Below are 18,381 nucleotides of genomic sequence, written 5' to 3'. Positions count from 1 at the left end.
TGTAACTTCACTCCCAACTTGAAACTTCAAATTTAGCAAATTCGGAATGGGGGTAATCTCAAATCAGTTTGACAATAGTAAAATAATATCATTTTCATAAGAGGTGCAAATCTATTCTATATGAGGTGCAAGTCATAATATGGGTGAGATGCTCGTGTTTTTAGTGCACCTAAAAACTTTCCATGCATAGTGTAATTATTTTGAGACTGTCTCACTAAAATGTTATTTCTGCATTCAGATTCAACTTAAAAAGCTGCTTTCTATCAATCTGTTACGTGGGACGGCAATCAACTCTTACCATCGTCAATCAGCGGAACCACAAACAAACTTTTTCACTTTCCATAATCAACACAAACCAATCACAAAATTCGACACAACTTTCTGATGAAAGTATGAGACTCACAAAAAAAATTAAAATCCACCTCGTGAACAACTGTTTCATAATTCTGTAATGTGGGCGTGCTTATGACTTATTCACCAAAAAAAGAAAAAGAAAAAGTGGGTATGCCAAGATTTCCTAGTCCTTCCACAAAACCTCACATCAGATAAACAAAGCTGTTTTTCCGTTTGTCTGATAAAAAAAAGTTTCTTACTTTAATTTGTAACAATATAAAAAAATCCATCTTCTGTACAAAGGAGCACCACATCTGTAATGCAACAGTCAACAACAACTACAAATAATAAGGGCATTGCTTGCAAATTTGAACATGTCTTTCATTATCAATTCCTAAAAGGTGAGGGGGGGCAAAAAAACCTAGAAGTTTCTGCACGAAGGAGCATCATTTCATTTGACCTTTGCCAAGATCAAGGTATTTCTCTCTAATAAAAACTGTAACATGTTTGTAAGCTACCAATACTTGTTGCCTCTAACAAATGCTAACGAAAGTCGAATCTCACAATTGAACATCTGTCACAGTATCCAGCATCTGCAACCCTCTGAATCTTGGGGTCCTTCAAACCACCGATCCCAGGAAGGGTTTGTTGGGCCAGTTGTTCTGAAAAATCAAACCAAGAAAACATTTTCAGACACTACCGAGGTTGAATAGGGATAAATTTAGCAAAACAAATATTGCGGTAGAAAAGAGAAATTACACTGGAAGTAATGGGTCTGGTTTTGTATCCACAATAATCAGCATTCTGGTGGCACAAAGTAAGACACAATAAGCAAATTGATAATGGTTCTATTAGTATTGAGTTACACATCATTTGAGTACTCAAAAATACTGTTTTGTACTTACTCCTTGCACGCAGCCGAGGCCTTCTCAATTTTTTCAAGTTGTTCCAGCTCTTCCTGTATCAAGCGTTTTGTTAAAGAAAATGTTATCTGAAAATACTACTCAAATTTGAACCGTGTAACAGAAAAATCCATGTCATTGTTGCATCCCATCTAAAACTCCATTACATGGTTACAATGATATGAATGCTTTCTGATGCAGCACTTGACTCCAGGATGAACTTTTTCCAAGAAAAAAAAAAAACTTACAGGTTATTTCAAAACTAGAGTATACTCCCAAGATGTGAAACTAAGATTTCCCATTGAAGTCAATTTAAAAAGATAACTACCCAAATCTGTTCTTTCAGCAGGAAATTCAAAGCTCTAGGCTGATAAATTTCACAAAACTTTTCTACTGACATACTACAAAACTTGGTCAACAGGCTCTTTTCTCCCTTGTTTTGCTGGGGGCTTTATTTATTATGAGAGAGAGCTATCTGGAAATCAAATAACACAGAATAGCTTTAAAAGGAAAACTGAGCACTTCCTATGACAAATATCACCAACTAAAACATATTGGAAACATGCTTCTGAGTATTTCTTAATATTTAGGCCATTAATTTTCCTAATCTGTACCTACATAATTTTTGTGGACCAACCAGTCTGAATAAACTGAGATGTGAGACAAACCAATATGAATGCATACTTGCCAAGACAAGTTTGATACACAATTCATCATTCCCCATGTCAGGCTTCCTCTCAAATCCAAGTCCTCCGTTCCATTCAGTGGACTGCATCCATCTGAAAGACATAACATAGTCTCTTAATACTACTCATTCAATTCCAAACCTCATATTACAGTTTGGGCCTACTTTTTGTTGACATATATGTTGCCAGCACAGTTTACACCATCTCCAAATAAGTAATTATGAGTAGACAAACTATCAATATGGTAACATATGCTGATGTAGGGACCAATGCTGATTATAGTCTTACATATATCTCTAAATATGCCAAAAGAGCTATTGATTGGCACAATACTAAAAACTCGGGAAAACAAAGCTTGAAGATGAGGACTTGAGCCAGATTGCAATCACTTTATGCACATAGAGTTAGGGTCACAGCATAAGCTTCCACCATCTTCGGGAGGGGTTAAAAGTTCACTGCTATCATAATCCACTGATCTAGCCCAAATCCAGACACTTTGGATTAACCATACAGCTGCATTGGTGACATTTTGTCCAGATTAAACCTTTGTACCTAGCCTCCATTTGGATTTATGGAAGCCATTTTTTTTATTGCTTTCTTATATGATTATTGGTCCCTTTCTTAGTTTATATAGGTAGTTAAATCTGTAACTTCTTGGCTTTGATTAGTCCTAAAATTTCCATCAGAGATTCATACCATTTTTAGGTAGTTAAACCTTATGTAGTAACCATTTTTAGCAAAACACAAACCAAGTTCCCTGTCCTAGCTAGTTTTAATAGACTATATTTCGTCACATGAAAATACTGAATAACATACTTGCATCTAATCCCTGTTACCTTTTCAAGTACTTTTTTCTTTATATTTTTGTTTGTTTGCTGTTGTTGTAATTTAACCTTTTATTGCTAAATGTTTTTATATTTTCCTTGAATCAAATGAAATGAAATCCCATATATACCTAATCATGAATACCATCCCATGTAAATTCGTTCATGCAAATCTAATTATAAATAATAAAATCTAAAAAAGAGAACAAAGAGGCATCAAATGTACTGTGGCAAAATCAGTAGAAGTGTGTTGTTTCTTACTTGGCAATGCACATATATGTTCCAATAAATTTTAAAGAAAAACAGTGCACTAATGTGCAAGTGAATCTATTTCAATAAATGACATTGTTACGAATGAATTCGAAAGTCAAGGTTGGCGACTTATCTTACCATAAATGCATATACATAACACTTGGATGGTGGCCCCATAAAAAAAATAATAATTAAAAAAAAAAGAAAAGAAAAGAAAAGAAAAGAAAGGAAACATTTTAAACTTTTGTTTTGGATATAAATGGTAAGCTTGTCTTTAAAGACAGGAAATATACCGCAACACATGCCAATAGAAAATAAACTGAGAAAATCATTGGTAACAGTAAGCATGGAAACTTGAAACAAAAGTCATTTCAACTAGAAGTTTCTTAATTGAGAACAAAAAGAGAAAAGGGGATAACTAAGTCCCAGCTGCAGCCACTACATATCTGCAAGTAACGCATGAACTGAAGTCCAAGTTTTTATTTGTGCAGTGCAGATGGTAGCTAGTGTCTTCTCTTATCTGTATTTTGTCTGCTATTTTGACTTCTTCCTAATTGCAGCACACATCGTGTAGTGGATTTTATCTTTTTCTTCATATATTGTTTATTTTCATTGGAAAATAATACAAAACCATAACATAAATCCGACCTAGTTCACTGTCGGAGAAATGCAATGGCAACTTTAATTCAAGCAATACAAATGGAGGAGTAATTATAACTAGCAATTGATTTTAGAGGTTTATAAAAAAGAAGCTGAAAACATGGAAGCTATATAAAAAAGTTCCATAACTTCAATTTTCATGAGTTACCGATGCAGATTTTCGGAACTGTATTTCAACACTCAAACTATGGTTGGTGTCCCTTGGAAACTTTTTGTAATGATTGTTATTAAAGACGATAGGCGTACCAAGGCGCCAAGGTCTCCTGGGGCCTAGGCTCAAGGCGCAAGGTGTGGCGCAAGCTTCACTGAAGTGAGGCGCACCTTGTACGGAAAAAAAAAAAAAAAAAAAAATAATAATAATATAATTAAATAATTTATGGTACAACATAAACAAAATGAAATGTTAAATAGTGCTTTTTGGAGATTAGGAATTAGGGCTAATTTTTCTTCTATCATTGATTTGGGGTTGAATGCCCAACGTATTGGCATCTGTTAGGGCTGTGTAGCGGATCCAACGACCCGCCACCTCGACCCGACAAGCAACGGATGGATGCGTGCCACGTGGCGGGCGGGTGCAGGCCTAGTTTATGGCATTTTTTCGGGTTCGGGTGGCGGGTAATCCGCCATTTTAGTCAATCGACCCGTCCCGACCAATCATTGGTTATTTATTTATTTATTTTTGGCTGATATGCCTCATTTTGCCCTAATTTTCGACAGATAGACAGACATTCTCTCTCTCTCTCTCTCTCTCTCTACCCTACCCATCGTCGGACGATCTACACGGCGTCGGCGATCGATCTACACGGCATCGGCGATCGATCTACACTACTGACTGAGGTATATCTCTCTCTCTCTCTCTCTCTCTCTCTGCTTTCCTCTTCTTCTCATCTTCTTCTGCTTTCCTCTTCTTTTCTTTTCTTCTCTTCTTCTGAGTCTAATTTGTGTTTTTTTTTTTTGTTCCAGTTCTAAAACGAAAGAGATGGTTGGATTGATCGATCTACTACACTGACTGTAATGTAACTGAGGTACCTCTCTCTCTCTCTCTCTCTCCTTCTTCTTCTTCTTCTTCTTCTCTTCTTCTGAGTCTTAGTTGGTTTTTTTTTGGTTCCAGTTCTAAACTTGAAGTTCTAAACAAAATAAATTATGAGTAGGTTTTGTGAATAATTTTATAAATTAGGCATATCAATAGGTTTTGTGAATAATTTTCTAAACGAAATAGATTATGAGTAGGTTTTGTTAATGGATAAATTATGAGTACAAAATCACAAAACATGGTTCCAGTTCTAATCTTTTAGAGTCTAATCTATTATTATTATTATTTTGTTTTGTTCCAGTTCTAAAACTAGAGACGTGGTTAGATTGATTGACACAGTGTTAACTGTTAAGGGTTCTACACACAGAGAAAGGAATACAGAGAGAAAACCACAGAGAGGTTTGATTTATTTTTCTTGTTATATGCTTCTGCAGTGGATTTTCTGAGGGACTTCATAGAATCTGTTTTGATTCAGAATCTGTTTTAATCTGTTCACAATCTGGAATTAATTTGTTCTATTTTAAACAATCTGTTTGGTTATCAGATAACAAATTATGATTCACAATTATGAAGTTCAAATTATGATTCACAATATATAACAAGAAAACAGAACAGATAACAATCTGTTTTGATTCATTTTGCCCTAATTCACAATCTATTTTTCTTGTTATATGTTCTGTTCAAACTTTGATTCATAATTTGATTCACAATCTGTTTTGATTCATAATTTGATTCACATTAAATTAGTGATCCTTCTTCAATCCTTTGATTCATAATTTGTTTAAAGTTTCAAAGGTTAAACTTTGATTCATAATATATTAGTAAACATTAAACTTAGTTCTGTTCTGTAATTTAGTCAGTGAACTAATCTGTTCTGTAATTTAGTTTAATTTAGTCAGTGAACATTAAACTAATCAAACTGAACATTAGTCAATGAACATTAAAGGTTGGTTTGGGATGTTCTAAAAAAGTGCACTTTTTGACTTATTGACTTATATGGGTTGGGTTTGGGTTGGGTTTGATGTGATGTGTTAGAGAGGTGATGTGATTTAAATAAGATGATGCGACTTAAATAGGATAGTGACTTTTTGACTTTTTGTATTATTTAGTGTACCCCAAACCAAGCCTAAACTTACTGTAATTCAGTTTAATTTAGTCAGTTTAAACTAATCTCATTAGTCAGTGAACATTAAACTTTGATTCATCTTACTTATTTTATCTTACTGATATGCCACTTCTGAATCTGTCTTAATATCCTTCTTTTATCTTCATATGCCATTTAACATGTTCAAACATAGACAAAGAGTCTAATGGTTGTTTGTTTAAAAAGAATATGGATTTGAAAAACATATTTTGAATGATTTTTTATTGGTTGTTGGCAGTTTATTTGATAATCTTTTGGTCATGGATCCTCCAAGTGAATAAATTTTTTTTCTGAGTCCTAATGTTGAGCCCGAATTATCTTCTATTGACCCATCTACCCAATCTAATGCTCTCCCTCGTAGACCACCCTTGGCCAAAACTAGTAGTAGTGGGAGAACAACATCAAAGGCATGGGATCATTTTGAAAAGATTAACGGTATTGATGGGAAAGATAGGGCTATGTGCAAGTATTGTAAGAAAGAATATATGGCAGGCTTTAAGAGTCACGGAACAAGTAATTTGTTAAGTCATTTGAAAAATTGTACAAAGTATCCATATAGGGACACTCATGGGCAACAAACATTGGGATTTCAACCTAGAGAAGTTGGTGGTGATGGTGAGGGTGTTGTTGATGTTGTGGTTACGCCATTTTCCATAGAAGTTGCTAGGAGGCATCTTGCCGAGATGATAGTAATTGATGAATTGCCCTTTAGATTTGTGGATGGGATTGGTTTTAAGAGGTTTTGTAATGTCATGCAGCCCAAGTTCAAGATCCCATCTCGATATACTGTTGCTAAGGACATTGTAGACATATACACTAATGAAAGAGAGAGGTTGAAGAAAATTGTGAAGACGCGTAGAATTTGCTTTACCACAGACACATGGACTTTTATACAAAATTTGTGTTATATGTGTCTAACTGCACATTTCATTGATGATGATTGGAAGTTGCAAAAGAGAATCATAAATTTTTGTCAAGTTGAAGACCACAAAGGAGAAACACTTGGTAAAAAAATTGAGGCACTCTTAAAAGAGTGGGACATTGATGGCCTTTTCACCTTAACTGTTGATAATGCGAGTTCCAATAATCTAGCCATTAGCTTCTTGAAACGAACCACAAAATTGTGGAAGGGAACTGTCTTGGGCTATGAATTTTTACATATGCGTTGTTGTGCACATATTCTAAATCTCATTGTTAGTGATGGATTGAAGGATCTTGAGTCTTGTACAGCGAATGTGAGGCATGCAGTAAGGTATGTGAGGTCTTCTCCAAACCGTCTTGACTCTTTTATGTGGAAAGTTTGAAAATTGAGAGTAAGAGTCTCTTTTGCCTAGATGTGCCAACACAGTGGAATTCTACATATCTTATGTTGGAGGCGACAGAAAAATTTGAAAGTGCTTTTCAAAGAATGGGTAAGGAGGACTACAATTATAAACACTACTTTTTGGATAATGAAGGGGGTGAGAGGAGAGAGATGCCTACCGCCGAGGATTGGGATAATTGTAGGGTGTTTTTGAAATTTCTTAGAATGTTCTACAATGCAACAAAGAGATTTTCTGGCTCTTTATTTGTTACTTCAAATACATTCTACACTGAAATTTTTGTCATTGAAAATATGATTGGACAATTAATAAAAGACAATGATCCTATTTTGTCTTCAATGGCAAAGAAAATGAAAGAGAAGTTTGACAAGTATTGGGGAAATGGGGATACAATCAATCTCCTTTTGTACATTGCGGTTGTTCTTAACCCTCGAAGAAAAATGATATACTTGCAATTTTATTTTTCAACAATTTTTGGTGGAGATGTTGTGAAAGTGAAAGAAATGTTAGAGAAGGTGAAAAATTGTTTGAGTAAATTGTATGATCATTATGCTGCACTTGATTCAACAAATGTGCATGCCTCCAATGTAAATGAAACAATAGATATCGTGATAGATGAAAATGACCCACATTCTCTTGTGAACTCTCAATTTAACTCATTTTTGGAGGGGCAATTTTCTAGTAGTGGGAGTATGTCGGAATTGGACAAGTACTTGGGTGATATTGAGAAAGGTGGGAAGAATGCTCAATTTGACATCTTGGAGGGGTGGAAGGTTAGTGCAACAAAGTATAGAGTATTATCACTTATAGCACGAGATGTGTTGGCAATGCCTGTTTCCACTGTTGCTTCTAAGTTGGCTTTTAGTACAAGAGGTCGTATACTTGATCCATTTCGGAGTTCACTTGCTCCAAAGATGGTGGAGGTTCTTGTTTGTACACAAAATTGGCTCCAAAGTAACATTCCAATATGCCTTCGAGAAGCAATGAATGATGTTGAAGAATTTGAACAACAATATAATTCGAGTAATACATTCAATAATTTATTTTGTTTTAAATTTTATTTATTTTGTATTATTCAAATTCATTATTTTCAATTCACATGATTTTCTTGTGTTATGTGTAGTAGTTTCAGAATCAAGTTCTTGTTCAAGCTCATGTCCGGAGAGTAATATTATTGAAATTTAATATCATTGGTAAAAAATACTTCCCCTTGATTAAATGTTGTTAACATATGTTTACGTCTTTAAAGTTTAAAACTTTTTAGTATTTTCCTTATTAAATAATTTTATTTTTTTGATATGCAGGTTTAGATGGCTCATGGTTTGGTTGAAGGAAATGAACAACTTTTTTGCTTTTTTTTTTGGATGACTGTATCTGTAATACTATGGTTTTAGTTTGGACGCACAATGTTTGTTGGATATACAACGTTTTGGATGACTGTAATGTAACTTGTTTGTTTTTTGAACTTTGCATGACTATAACTTGGATGCACAATGTTTGGATAACTATAATGTAACTTGGTTTGGATGCTTAATTTTTCATACAATGTTTGAGGAAGTACACTGTTATGTTATGTTACTTGCATAGATGTGAAAATTGCCCAGGTTTTAGATGATAAGTATTTTTTTTGGATGATGAAAATTGCCCAGTTACTTACACTGTTATTCAAATTACATAGGCATATGAGTATTTTTTTATGAACTTAAAGCGACTAGTACGTTAAGTGCCCAAGTTATGTGTAAGTTTGCATTGCTCAGGTTTTGTGAACATTCCAATACACTGTTATTCATTATTTTGCCTAGGTTTTGTGAACATTCCAATACATTGTTATTCCAATACACTGTTATTCATTATTTTCATTGCCCAGGTTTTGTGAACATTCCAATACACTGTTATTCATTATTTTCATTGCCCAGGTTTTGAAAATTGCCCAACCCATTTCTTTCTTTTTTAACTAATCTTGTTCATAGATTATATTCTTTTTTAACTAATCTTGATTCAACATGTTTCCAGTAAAATCTTTAACGGAAAGGAAACCATTATTAATTTCATTGTTTTTTTTTTGTATGTGGAAAATTTATAAAATTTTCAACCGCCAAACCGATTTGTATCCATCCGCCAATCCGCATCCGCATCCGCATCCGCCGGATTGGCAGACGGATGCGGATTGATTTGCTCCAATCCGCCAATCTGGCGGACGGATGGCAGATTAGAGGTTCAGTGGCCGCAACCGATCCACGCCCACCCTTAGTAATAAGAATAAGGATCTTCTGTAGCTGTACCATATTAAATCAATGGTCAGATTTTAAACAAAACCAATTAAAGTAACAATAAAAAAAAGCCCTCAAGAAGCAAGCCTTGGTCAGTCAAGTGTCTTATCACAGTCACCTGGCCTGAAACACTATAAGGCGCAATCCTTGGGCCTAGACAGGACTTGGGCCTAGGCGCACACCTAGGCGAGCCTTATCGAAATCTCCTGGCCTGGAACACTACAAGGCGTAAACCTTAGGCCTAGATAGGACTTGGGCCTAGGCGCACTTTTAATAACACTATCCCTTATGTTAGCCATAATAACTTTTTTGACTACTTTGTTATTAAATCTAAGTAATTAAAACTATATGATCAAACCACGGCTTTACGAGGCTTTAAAGGGCTACACGTTGAAAATTACCTCAAGCTAAAATCGCATCAAGAAGAAAAACCTAAAGACAAGACTTAAAGTTACCAGGCCACATGCATGAGTCCAGAGTTACGTGATTTACACTTCCCCACGTATATTTTGTTTCAAATTCCTTACCATACAAGGGCACCCTCTTCACAAAATAGGCAACTTTTGTTGCTTGCTCTGATTAACACTTCATTAATTATCATTCAACATGAATGTAACTTTAAAAACAAAATTAGATAAATGGTAGAATGGTTCTCAGGGCACGTGCATGAGTCCAGAGTTACCAAGATGAAAGGACATGAGTACAACGAATACTAACCATTACAGAAGTAAACGACAAAAACGCAGTTAACGCATAATCTCATTCAACATCAGCGTTAATCCTCGCCCAAAATTAGCATCACTGAAGGGTCACTTGGCACCCACTAACACCATTCAAGGAGCAACCATAAGCAGTTACTACAAGATTCTCACATTAGCACAAGCAACTGCATCATCATACATACTGATCCAGCAAAAGGTTCAAAAGCTTAGCAGTAACACCAAGCAGAACCATTCAATATGATGGGATACTCAAAAACTCTACCCTTACAACGGCCATTACCAAATGTTGGTCCTGTCCTGTCAATTTAGGGTGTTAAAGAGGGTCCTAGACAGGGTACAGAGACATGGTACAGACCTAATCTTGCACTTCATACCCAAAGCCTTCATTTTTACCCTTAAAACCCCAATCCTAAGCATGGTACAAAACCTTAATTTTGAAAGCAGATACATAATTGACTTCACCCAAACCTTCAAAGGTTTTTTATTTATTTATTATTATTTTATTATTATTATATATATATATATATTTTTAAGTAAAAATTAATTCAAAAAAGGCATCAAAGGAGGCGACACCCACATACCCACCCCCCCCTCCCCCCCCAAATAGCGAAAATTGTATATGAATGACAACCCAGAGTTAAACAAACACAGTCTAATTATCAGAGAATTTGAAGAATAATCCCTGGAAGCTATTTCAGGATTCTAAACAATGCACAATCCACTTCAAGATTACCACTTTTCCTTAAAAAAACCCATCAATCAGGAGCATTAAACTTGATAAACCAAACAATCAACAACAAAAAATAAAAACCCAAATTCAAAACACTTCAAAGAAAAAAAAAATCCATCAAAGTACAAAGAGAACTAACCTCCAAGGACCTAATTTCCTGCTCAAGACGCTTCAATTCAGCCGAAATCCGATGCTTCCCTCGCGTATCAGTCGCTGCAGCCACCGATGGAGCCTGCTGGTTTCCAGATTCGGATTGCATATCTCTCTGCATATACAAACTCAAAAATTCTATCTTTCTATCTATCTATCTATCTATATGTATGTCTATGTGTGTATACAGGTCCGTGCAAAGGTCAGAGACAAAACCCTAAATAAGAATCACAACATCATGATGGTGAGAAGTGAGTGAGTGAGAACAGGCATGTACTGACTATAATCTCCATTGTGAGAATGGTAACAGAATCTAGTCCAGGGATCTGACTCAAAAGCTGAAACTGAGAGAGAGAGAGAGAGAGAGAGAGAAAGGGTTCACACTTTCTTCCAGTTGATGGTTTTGGGTTTGCAGCCTTTTTCCACTTGAGAGGAGAGAGAGGAGGTATGGTTGTGGGGTCCAGTTTTTTTATATTTTTAATATTTTTATTGGATTTTTTTTTTGAAACAATATTGGAGACTCACATTTTATATTCATAAATACATTTACAATACTGTGATAAGAATAGTGGATCACATATCACTGAGTATTTAAATAACTAAAAATCGACACTTATTAAATTATATTATTATGAGTTAAATTGCGAAAGATTTATAAAATTTTCAAATATTTTTCTTTTGTTTTTTTGGATTTAGAAAAACTATCAAAAAAAATTACAATTCAGTTGGATTCATGCTAAACTTTATGGTTTGATTTTATTTTTTCAATGATTTGATTTGATTTAATTTTTTCAATCAACGATTTGATCTTGATACTTTAAATTCGGACTTCATGATTTAATCCATAATTTTAGAGTTATAATTTTGATTTAGAATCAAATTAGATCGTTTAGATATATACATATATAATTTATTATGAAAAATTATATATAAACTCACTTTTTATACTTATTTTCTAGACTCAATGATGTATAAATGATTTAATTGGTTGATGATTAGAGAAAATATGAAAAAATGTTACTTTAAATATTCTAATAGATTGTTACATCATTAGATTTATGGTAGACACTACTATTTTATTAGGTTTCGTTTAGAAAATGGGTTGTTTTTTTGCTTTTTGGCTATTGGTTTGGGGCTAAAAAATTTGTTTAGGTTAGATTTTTTAATTTTTTTGACTTTTTTGAAAGAAAAAATGAAATAATTATAATTTAGATGTGATATTTTGTCTTAGTAATATTTTAACTTATTTTATGTGTTTTGTGACTAAATTAGTCCCAACTTCAAAAAAACCTCATACCAAACGAGGGCTTAATATCTTACATATATTCATAAGTTATTAACCTTATCATATAATACTAAATCTTCGTGTGGGATGTGAGTTGGCTTTTTGACTATTTTAACTTGGGGTTAAAAAGTCTCGTTTGGGATAAATTTTTTGACTTTTGTAAGAAAAAAAATAAAATAATTATGATTTGAATGTGACATTTTATCTTATAACCTATTTTGTTTTTTTTTTGACTAAAATAATAAAAAAAACTCATGCCAAACATAGCTTAAAATTGTTGTAAACAACTATTTAAACAAATTTGTTTGTAAAAAAATAACATCTTTAACCGATGTTTGAACATAGGACAATTCTATTATACACACCTCGTATTATATGCACAGTTATAGTTATGGCATTTTTTTTAATTATACTAAATATTTCTTTAATTATAACATTATTTTGAAATTTTTGATTATGACTTTTTGTGTTTGATTTTTTAATTTTCTTTTAATTATGACTTAAAAAATAAGAAATTATGTCATTTTTTTTTCTCCCGTAATTATAAGATGACAGGCTTTCCCTTGAACATATTGGTAGCGTTTGGTAATGTTTACGTCTTTAGTTTATGTTTACAAAAATTTTATAAACTGATTTTTGTTTATTTTTAGAAAAACATAAATTACAAATGCGTTTAGTTTGAACAAAATGTTTAAATTTTTTTAAAAACATAAACTAAAAAATATGTTTGTTCAGACCTAAAATATTTATTTTTATTTTTATTATTTATGACAATGGGATCACACACATTATAATTGAAAAAAAATAAATAAAAAAAATAATTGGAAAAAAATTAAAAAAATTAATTAAAAAATAATTGGAAAAAAATTATTTGAAAAAAAAATAATTGAAAAAAATTATTTGAAAAAAAATTAATTAAAAAAAATTGAAAACTAAAAACGTAAACTCATTTTTTGAGTTTATGTTTTTTTCTCAAATTTATAAACTGAGACAACTATTTATAAACTAAAAAAATTATCAAATAAGTTTTTATGACAATTTTTAAAATTTTTGTAAATATAAATTGAAAACGGAATGGTTACCAAATAGGTCCATTGTGGTCATGATGTTAACGATGACAAAATCTATAAAAATTGTAGTTATGAGTGAAATTAAATCACATTTTTCTGACTTGGTTTAATAATCACATTTTTCTGACTTGGTTTAATTTCGTTTCAAAATTTTTATGATTCAGTTTGATTTTAAATTTCATGGAACCATAAATAGTAATTTCATTTAGGTTTAATTTAAAATTGAATCAACCAAATCATGTGCACTCTTATTTTTTATTACAATAAAATATGTTAGCAAATAATTTTAAGAGTTTAGGTAAAACAAAAATAAAATTGCATCAAAATTACATATTTTAAAATAACATAAGTTTATTTTAATTTTAAATATAAAAAATTGTCCAATAAAATTATTGCCAAAAAAAATTTAGAGCAGTGATTAAGAGCTCTAAAATTAAAACTTTAATTTGAACTCTAATAATATAGCATAGGAAAAAAAAAATAAAAAAATAACACAAACGAACCAGTATAAATATCACATCACATGATAAGTCTCATCATTAGAATTTTTTTTAAAATTTTAAAATTAGAATGCTCAATTATTTTTGAACAATTTATTGCAGAGAATCTTCACTTGTCCAAAAAGTGGGGCTTTGCCCTTGTGGAGGGGTTTGGTGTTTGTATATAACAATTCACCTTCCAAGAAAATAAAGAAATTAAAGGTAAGGTGCTATTCTTTTCTATCATATTCTTTGTTTTCTTTGTTTCTTTCTGTCTCTCCTTTTCTTGGTTTTCAACTTTCTTATTTTTAAATAAATTAAACTTTCTTTCACTCTAATTTTTCTTTAACCGAATTGTTGGCAAACTTCGTATTAGGAAAAATATGTAATTTCTCATAAGTAAATCAATTAATAAGAATAAAAATTAATGTAAAAAAATTAAATCAAAAGGCAACACAAGAATTTTACGTGGTTCCCTCAATGTGAGGTACGTTCACGGGATCGAAATCCGATTCCACTATCAATTAAATAGTTTTCAAACGATTACAAGCGAGACACGAATGGTCTCATAAAATCACCCTTAGGTGAATTCCAAATAATCACAAATAAACAAGAGGAAAGACATCACCAAATAGATGAACTAAAATCTTCAGAACCAGAGTTGAAGAAGACCCAAAATAATAACCCAAATCAGCATCGAAAACGAACCAAACGAAGCAGCCGAAACCACATCGCCGAAGCAAGTATTAATCTCACCAATAATAATGATTAATAGTTGCTCACCTTGGAAAAACTAAATTGGAGCAGCCGTATAACACCTTTTTTTCTTGGGAAAAACAATGCCAATAATATATTGTAAATCTAGGGTTTTTTTTTTTATCAAAACCTTAGTTGTTTCCAAACTGAATTAGATCTCCACAAAATTAGATATAATATATAAAAATACATTATACCTAAACCAAGCCAAATTAAAATTCTTTTAACAAACTAATTGGGTCCCACACTCCAATAAGGAGGTATACCCAATAATTCTCCCACTACCGACTTAGGTGGAGAGATCAACCATACCCACCAAAATTCGACACTTCAAATGTTTATCCCTCGACAAAGTCGTTGTCAACATGTCCGAAATATTATCATCTGTGTGAACCTTTTCGAGTTGCAACAGTTTCGAATCTAACACATCACGAATCCAATGGTATCTTACATCAATGTGTTTTGATCTTGAATGAAAAGTAAAATTTTTACTCAAATGAATAGCACTTTGACTATCGCAATAAAACACATACCTTTCTTGCTTAAAACACAATTCTTGCAAAAATTTCTTCAACCATAACTTTTCTTTGCAAGCTTCCGTAATGGCAATAAATTCAGTTTTGGTAGTTGAGAGAGCAACACATTTTTGTAATTTAGATTGCCATGCCATAGCTCCCCCTGCAAAAGTCATCAAATACCCCGAAGTAGATTTCCTAGAATCAATATCGCCGGCCATGTCAGAATCTGTGAACCCATCAAGCATCGACTTACCATCCCCAAAACACAAACACACCTTCGAAGTCCCTCGAAGATATCTTAAAATCCATTTTACCGCTGCCCAATGTTCTTTACCCGGATTAGAGAGAAACTGACTCACCACACCAACAATGTGAGCAATATTCAGCCTTGTACAAACCATAGTGTACATCAAAGAACCAACTGCTGAAGCATAAGGAACTTTCAACATCTCTTCCTTGTCTTTCTCACTTGTAGGACATTGATTCGAACTAAGCTTGAAATGACCTGCAAGTGGACAACCAACCGGTTTTGCTTTATTCATGTTAAACCTCTCAAAAACTTTATCAATGTAGCTTTCTTGAGACAACCAAATCAGCCCTTCTTTGCGATCACGAACAATTTTCATACCGAGTATTTGCTTTGCCGGTCCCAAATCTTTCATAGCAAAAGACTTGCTCAACTTCAATTTCAACCATTGCCGCGGGCTTGCTTGAGGCCATACAAACTTTTCTTCAATTTGCAAACAAATTTCTCTTTCCCTTTCTGTACAAAACCTTCCGGTTGCTCCATGTAAATTTCTTCGTCAAGATCACTATAAAGAAATGCGGTCTTCACATCAAGTTGCTCAAATTCAAGGTTCATGCTTGCAGCCATGCCAAGTATAACCCAATAGAAGACATTTTCACAACCGACGAGAAAATCTCGTCAAAGTCAATGCCTTTCTTTTGCCCAAAGCCTTTCACAACAAGACGTGCCTTGTACCTCAGATTTTTGCCATCATTCTTCAATTTGAAGACCCACTTATTTTTCAAAATTTTCCTTCCCTTAGGCAACTTCACTAAATCATAGGTGTGATTTTCAAGTAAAGAATTCATCTCCTCTTCCATTGCCTTTTTCCAATCACCTTTCTTTGCATGTTCAATTGCTTCTTGGTAGCTCTCAGGCTCCCCTTGATCGGAAATCAACACAAATTCATTGGGAGGATACTTTCTTGAAGGTTGTCGGTCCTTTGTAGATTTCCTTAACTCAAGTTGTGGTGGCGGTTCTTGAGTTGGATGCTCTTCTTCAATTTCTGGCTCAACTTCATTAGGATTAGCATCATCCTCTACATCTTCAATAGGTGGCTGCACATCTCCCCCATTTTCATCATCAACTGAACATGAAGGAGCTAGATCCATGTCAATGAGATCACTAGTTTTTGGCTCCAGTTGATCACCTTTGCCAAAGTCTTCAATTGTTTGGTCTTCAAGAAACACAACATCACGGCTTTGAATGACTTTCTTATCGACCGGATCCCACAATCTATACCCGAATTCATCACGCCCATAGCCAAGAAAAATACATTGTCTTGACTTACTATCAAGCTTGGACCTCTCATCATTTGGAATGTGAACAAAAGCTCGGCAACCAAACACTCTCAAGTGCTCATAAGACACATCTTTGCTTGTCCAAACTCTTTCTAGAACATCACCATTCAAAGGATAGGAATGAGACAAATTGATTACGTCAACCGCTGTCCTCATTGCCTCACCCCAAAAGGATCTTGGCAATTTAGCTTGTGAAAGCAAACACATTGTTCTTTCCACAATGGTGCGGTTCATCCTTTCGGCAATGCCATTTTGTTGAGGAGTCTTCTTAACTATCTTTTGGTGCCGAATACCTTGGCTGCGACGATACTCATCAAATGGCCCAATGTATTCACCACCATTGTCTGATCGGATGCACTTCAATTTCTGCCCTGGCCTGAAAATGCTTAAATACTTCTAGAACTTGATCTTTAGTTTTTAGTAAAAAAGCCCAAACTTTCATTGAATAATCATTAATGAAAGTAACAAAATAAAGTGAACTACTATGTGTTCTAATTTTCAAAAGACCATAAACATCCGAATGAATCAACTCCAAAACATTTTCTTTTCTAGAAGTAACATTTTTCTGAAAAGAAACTCTATGTTGTTTACCTGCCAAATAATGAACACAAGTTTTAAGATGTGTACCTTCCAAACCAGGTAGAAGCTCTTTTTTGAACAAAACTTGTAGCCCATTTTCACTCATATGCCCAAGTCGCTTGTGTCATAATTCAATAGAAGTATCATCTTCAAGTGCATTGACAACACCTTTACAAATTTTTCCTTGCATCGAATAAAATGTATGAGTCTTCTTGCACTTAGCCATCACCAAAGAACCCTTTGTGAGCTTCCATATTCCATTACCAAATTTGTTGTTGAAGCCTTCATCATCTAGCTTCCCGGTAGATATCAAATTAAGGCGAATGTCGGGAACATACCTCACATCATTAAGCAACAACTTGCAGCCCAAATTTGTTTCCAAGCAAACATCACCCATGCCAATAATCTTGGACAAACATTCATTACCCATTCGAACAGAACCATAATCTCTTTTGGTGTAGGTAGTGAAGAAATCAACTCGAGAAATCACATGAAAAGAAGCACCGGAATCAATCATTCAATTGCTCTCTTGGCCCACAAAATTGATACAATCATATTCACAAACGACCATGAGATCATCGGTAGTAACTGCTGTTGTGTCTTTTTGTTTCTTATCCACACTTTTGTCACGCCTTTTTTCCTTGTTCTTGAGCTTTTGGCATTCCCGCTTCATGTGCCCTTTCTCATGGCAATAATTGCTTCCATTTAAGCTACATATACGACCCACATTCCCTTCCATTGATTTATACAAATAAATAAACCCAAATAAATCGTAAGCTTTGATACCAGTTGTTAGGGAATATATGTGATTCCCCACAAGTAAATCAATCAATGGGAATAAAAACTAATGCGGAAAAATTAAATCAAAAGGCAACACAAGAATTTTACGTGGTTCCCTCAATGTGAGTACCACGGGATTGAAATCCGATTCCACTATCAACCAAATAGTTTCCAAACGATTACAAACGAGACACGAATGATTTCACAAAACCACCCTTAGGTGAATTCCAAATAATCACAAATAAACAAGAGGAAAGACCTCACCAAATAGATGAACCAAAATCTTCAGAACCAAAGTT

At 33.7% G+C, this 18,381-nt stretch overlaps 1 protein-coding gene across 1 annotated transcript; it reads right to left on the bottom strand.

Moving 5' to 3' along the window:
• Positions 1-566: 566 nt before the first annotated feature.
• AGG2 (G-protein gamma subunit 2) lies at positions 567-11,515 on the bottom strand. The gene is made up of 4 exons (XM_028251504.2): positions 11,018-11,515; positions 1,239-1,291; positions 1,093-1,137; positions 567-995 (listed from the first exon to the last, which is right to left on the bottom strand). The coding sequence occupies exons 1-4, from the start codon at positions 11,147-11,149 to the stop codon at positions 911-913; spliced, it is 315 nt and encodes a 104-aa protein (XP_028107305.1). The 5' UTR covers positions 11,150-11,515; the 3' UTR covers positions 567-910.
• Positions 11,516-18,381: the final 6,866 nt, after the last annotated feature.

The sequence above is a fragment of the Camellia sinensis genome, chromosome 7 (assembly GCF_055761805.1).
Source record: "Camellia sinensis isolate YWXY chromosome 7, ASM5576180v1, whole genome shotgun sequence".
In the NCBI taxonomy this organism is placed as follows: domain Eukaryota; kingdom Viridiplantae; phylum Streptophyta; class Magnoliopsida; order Ericales; family Theaceae; genus Camellia; species Camellia sinensis.
Note: the sequence above shows the minus strand (reverse complement) of the source record. Positions and strands in the feature narration are given on the sequence as shown.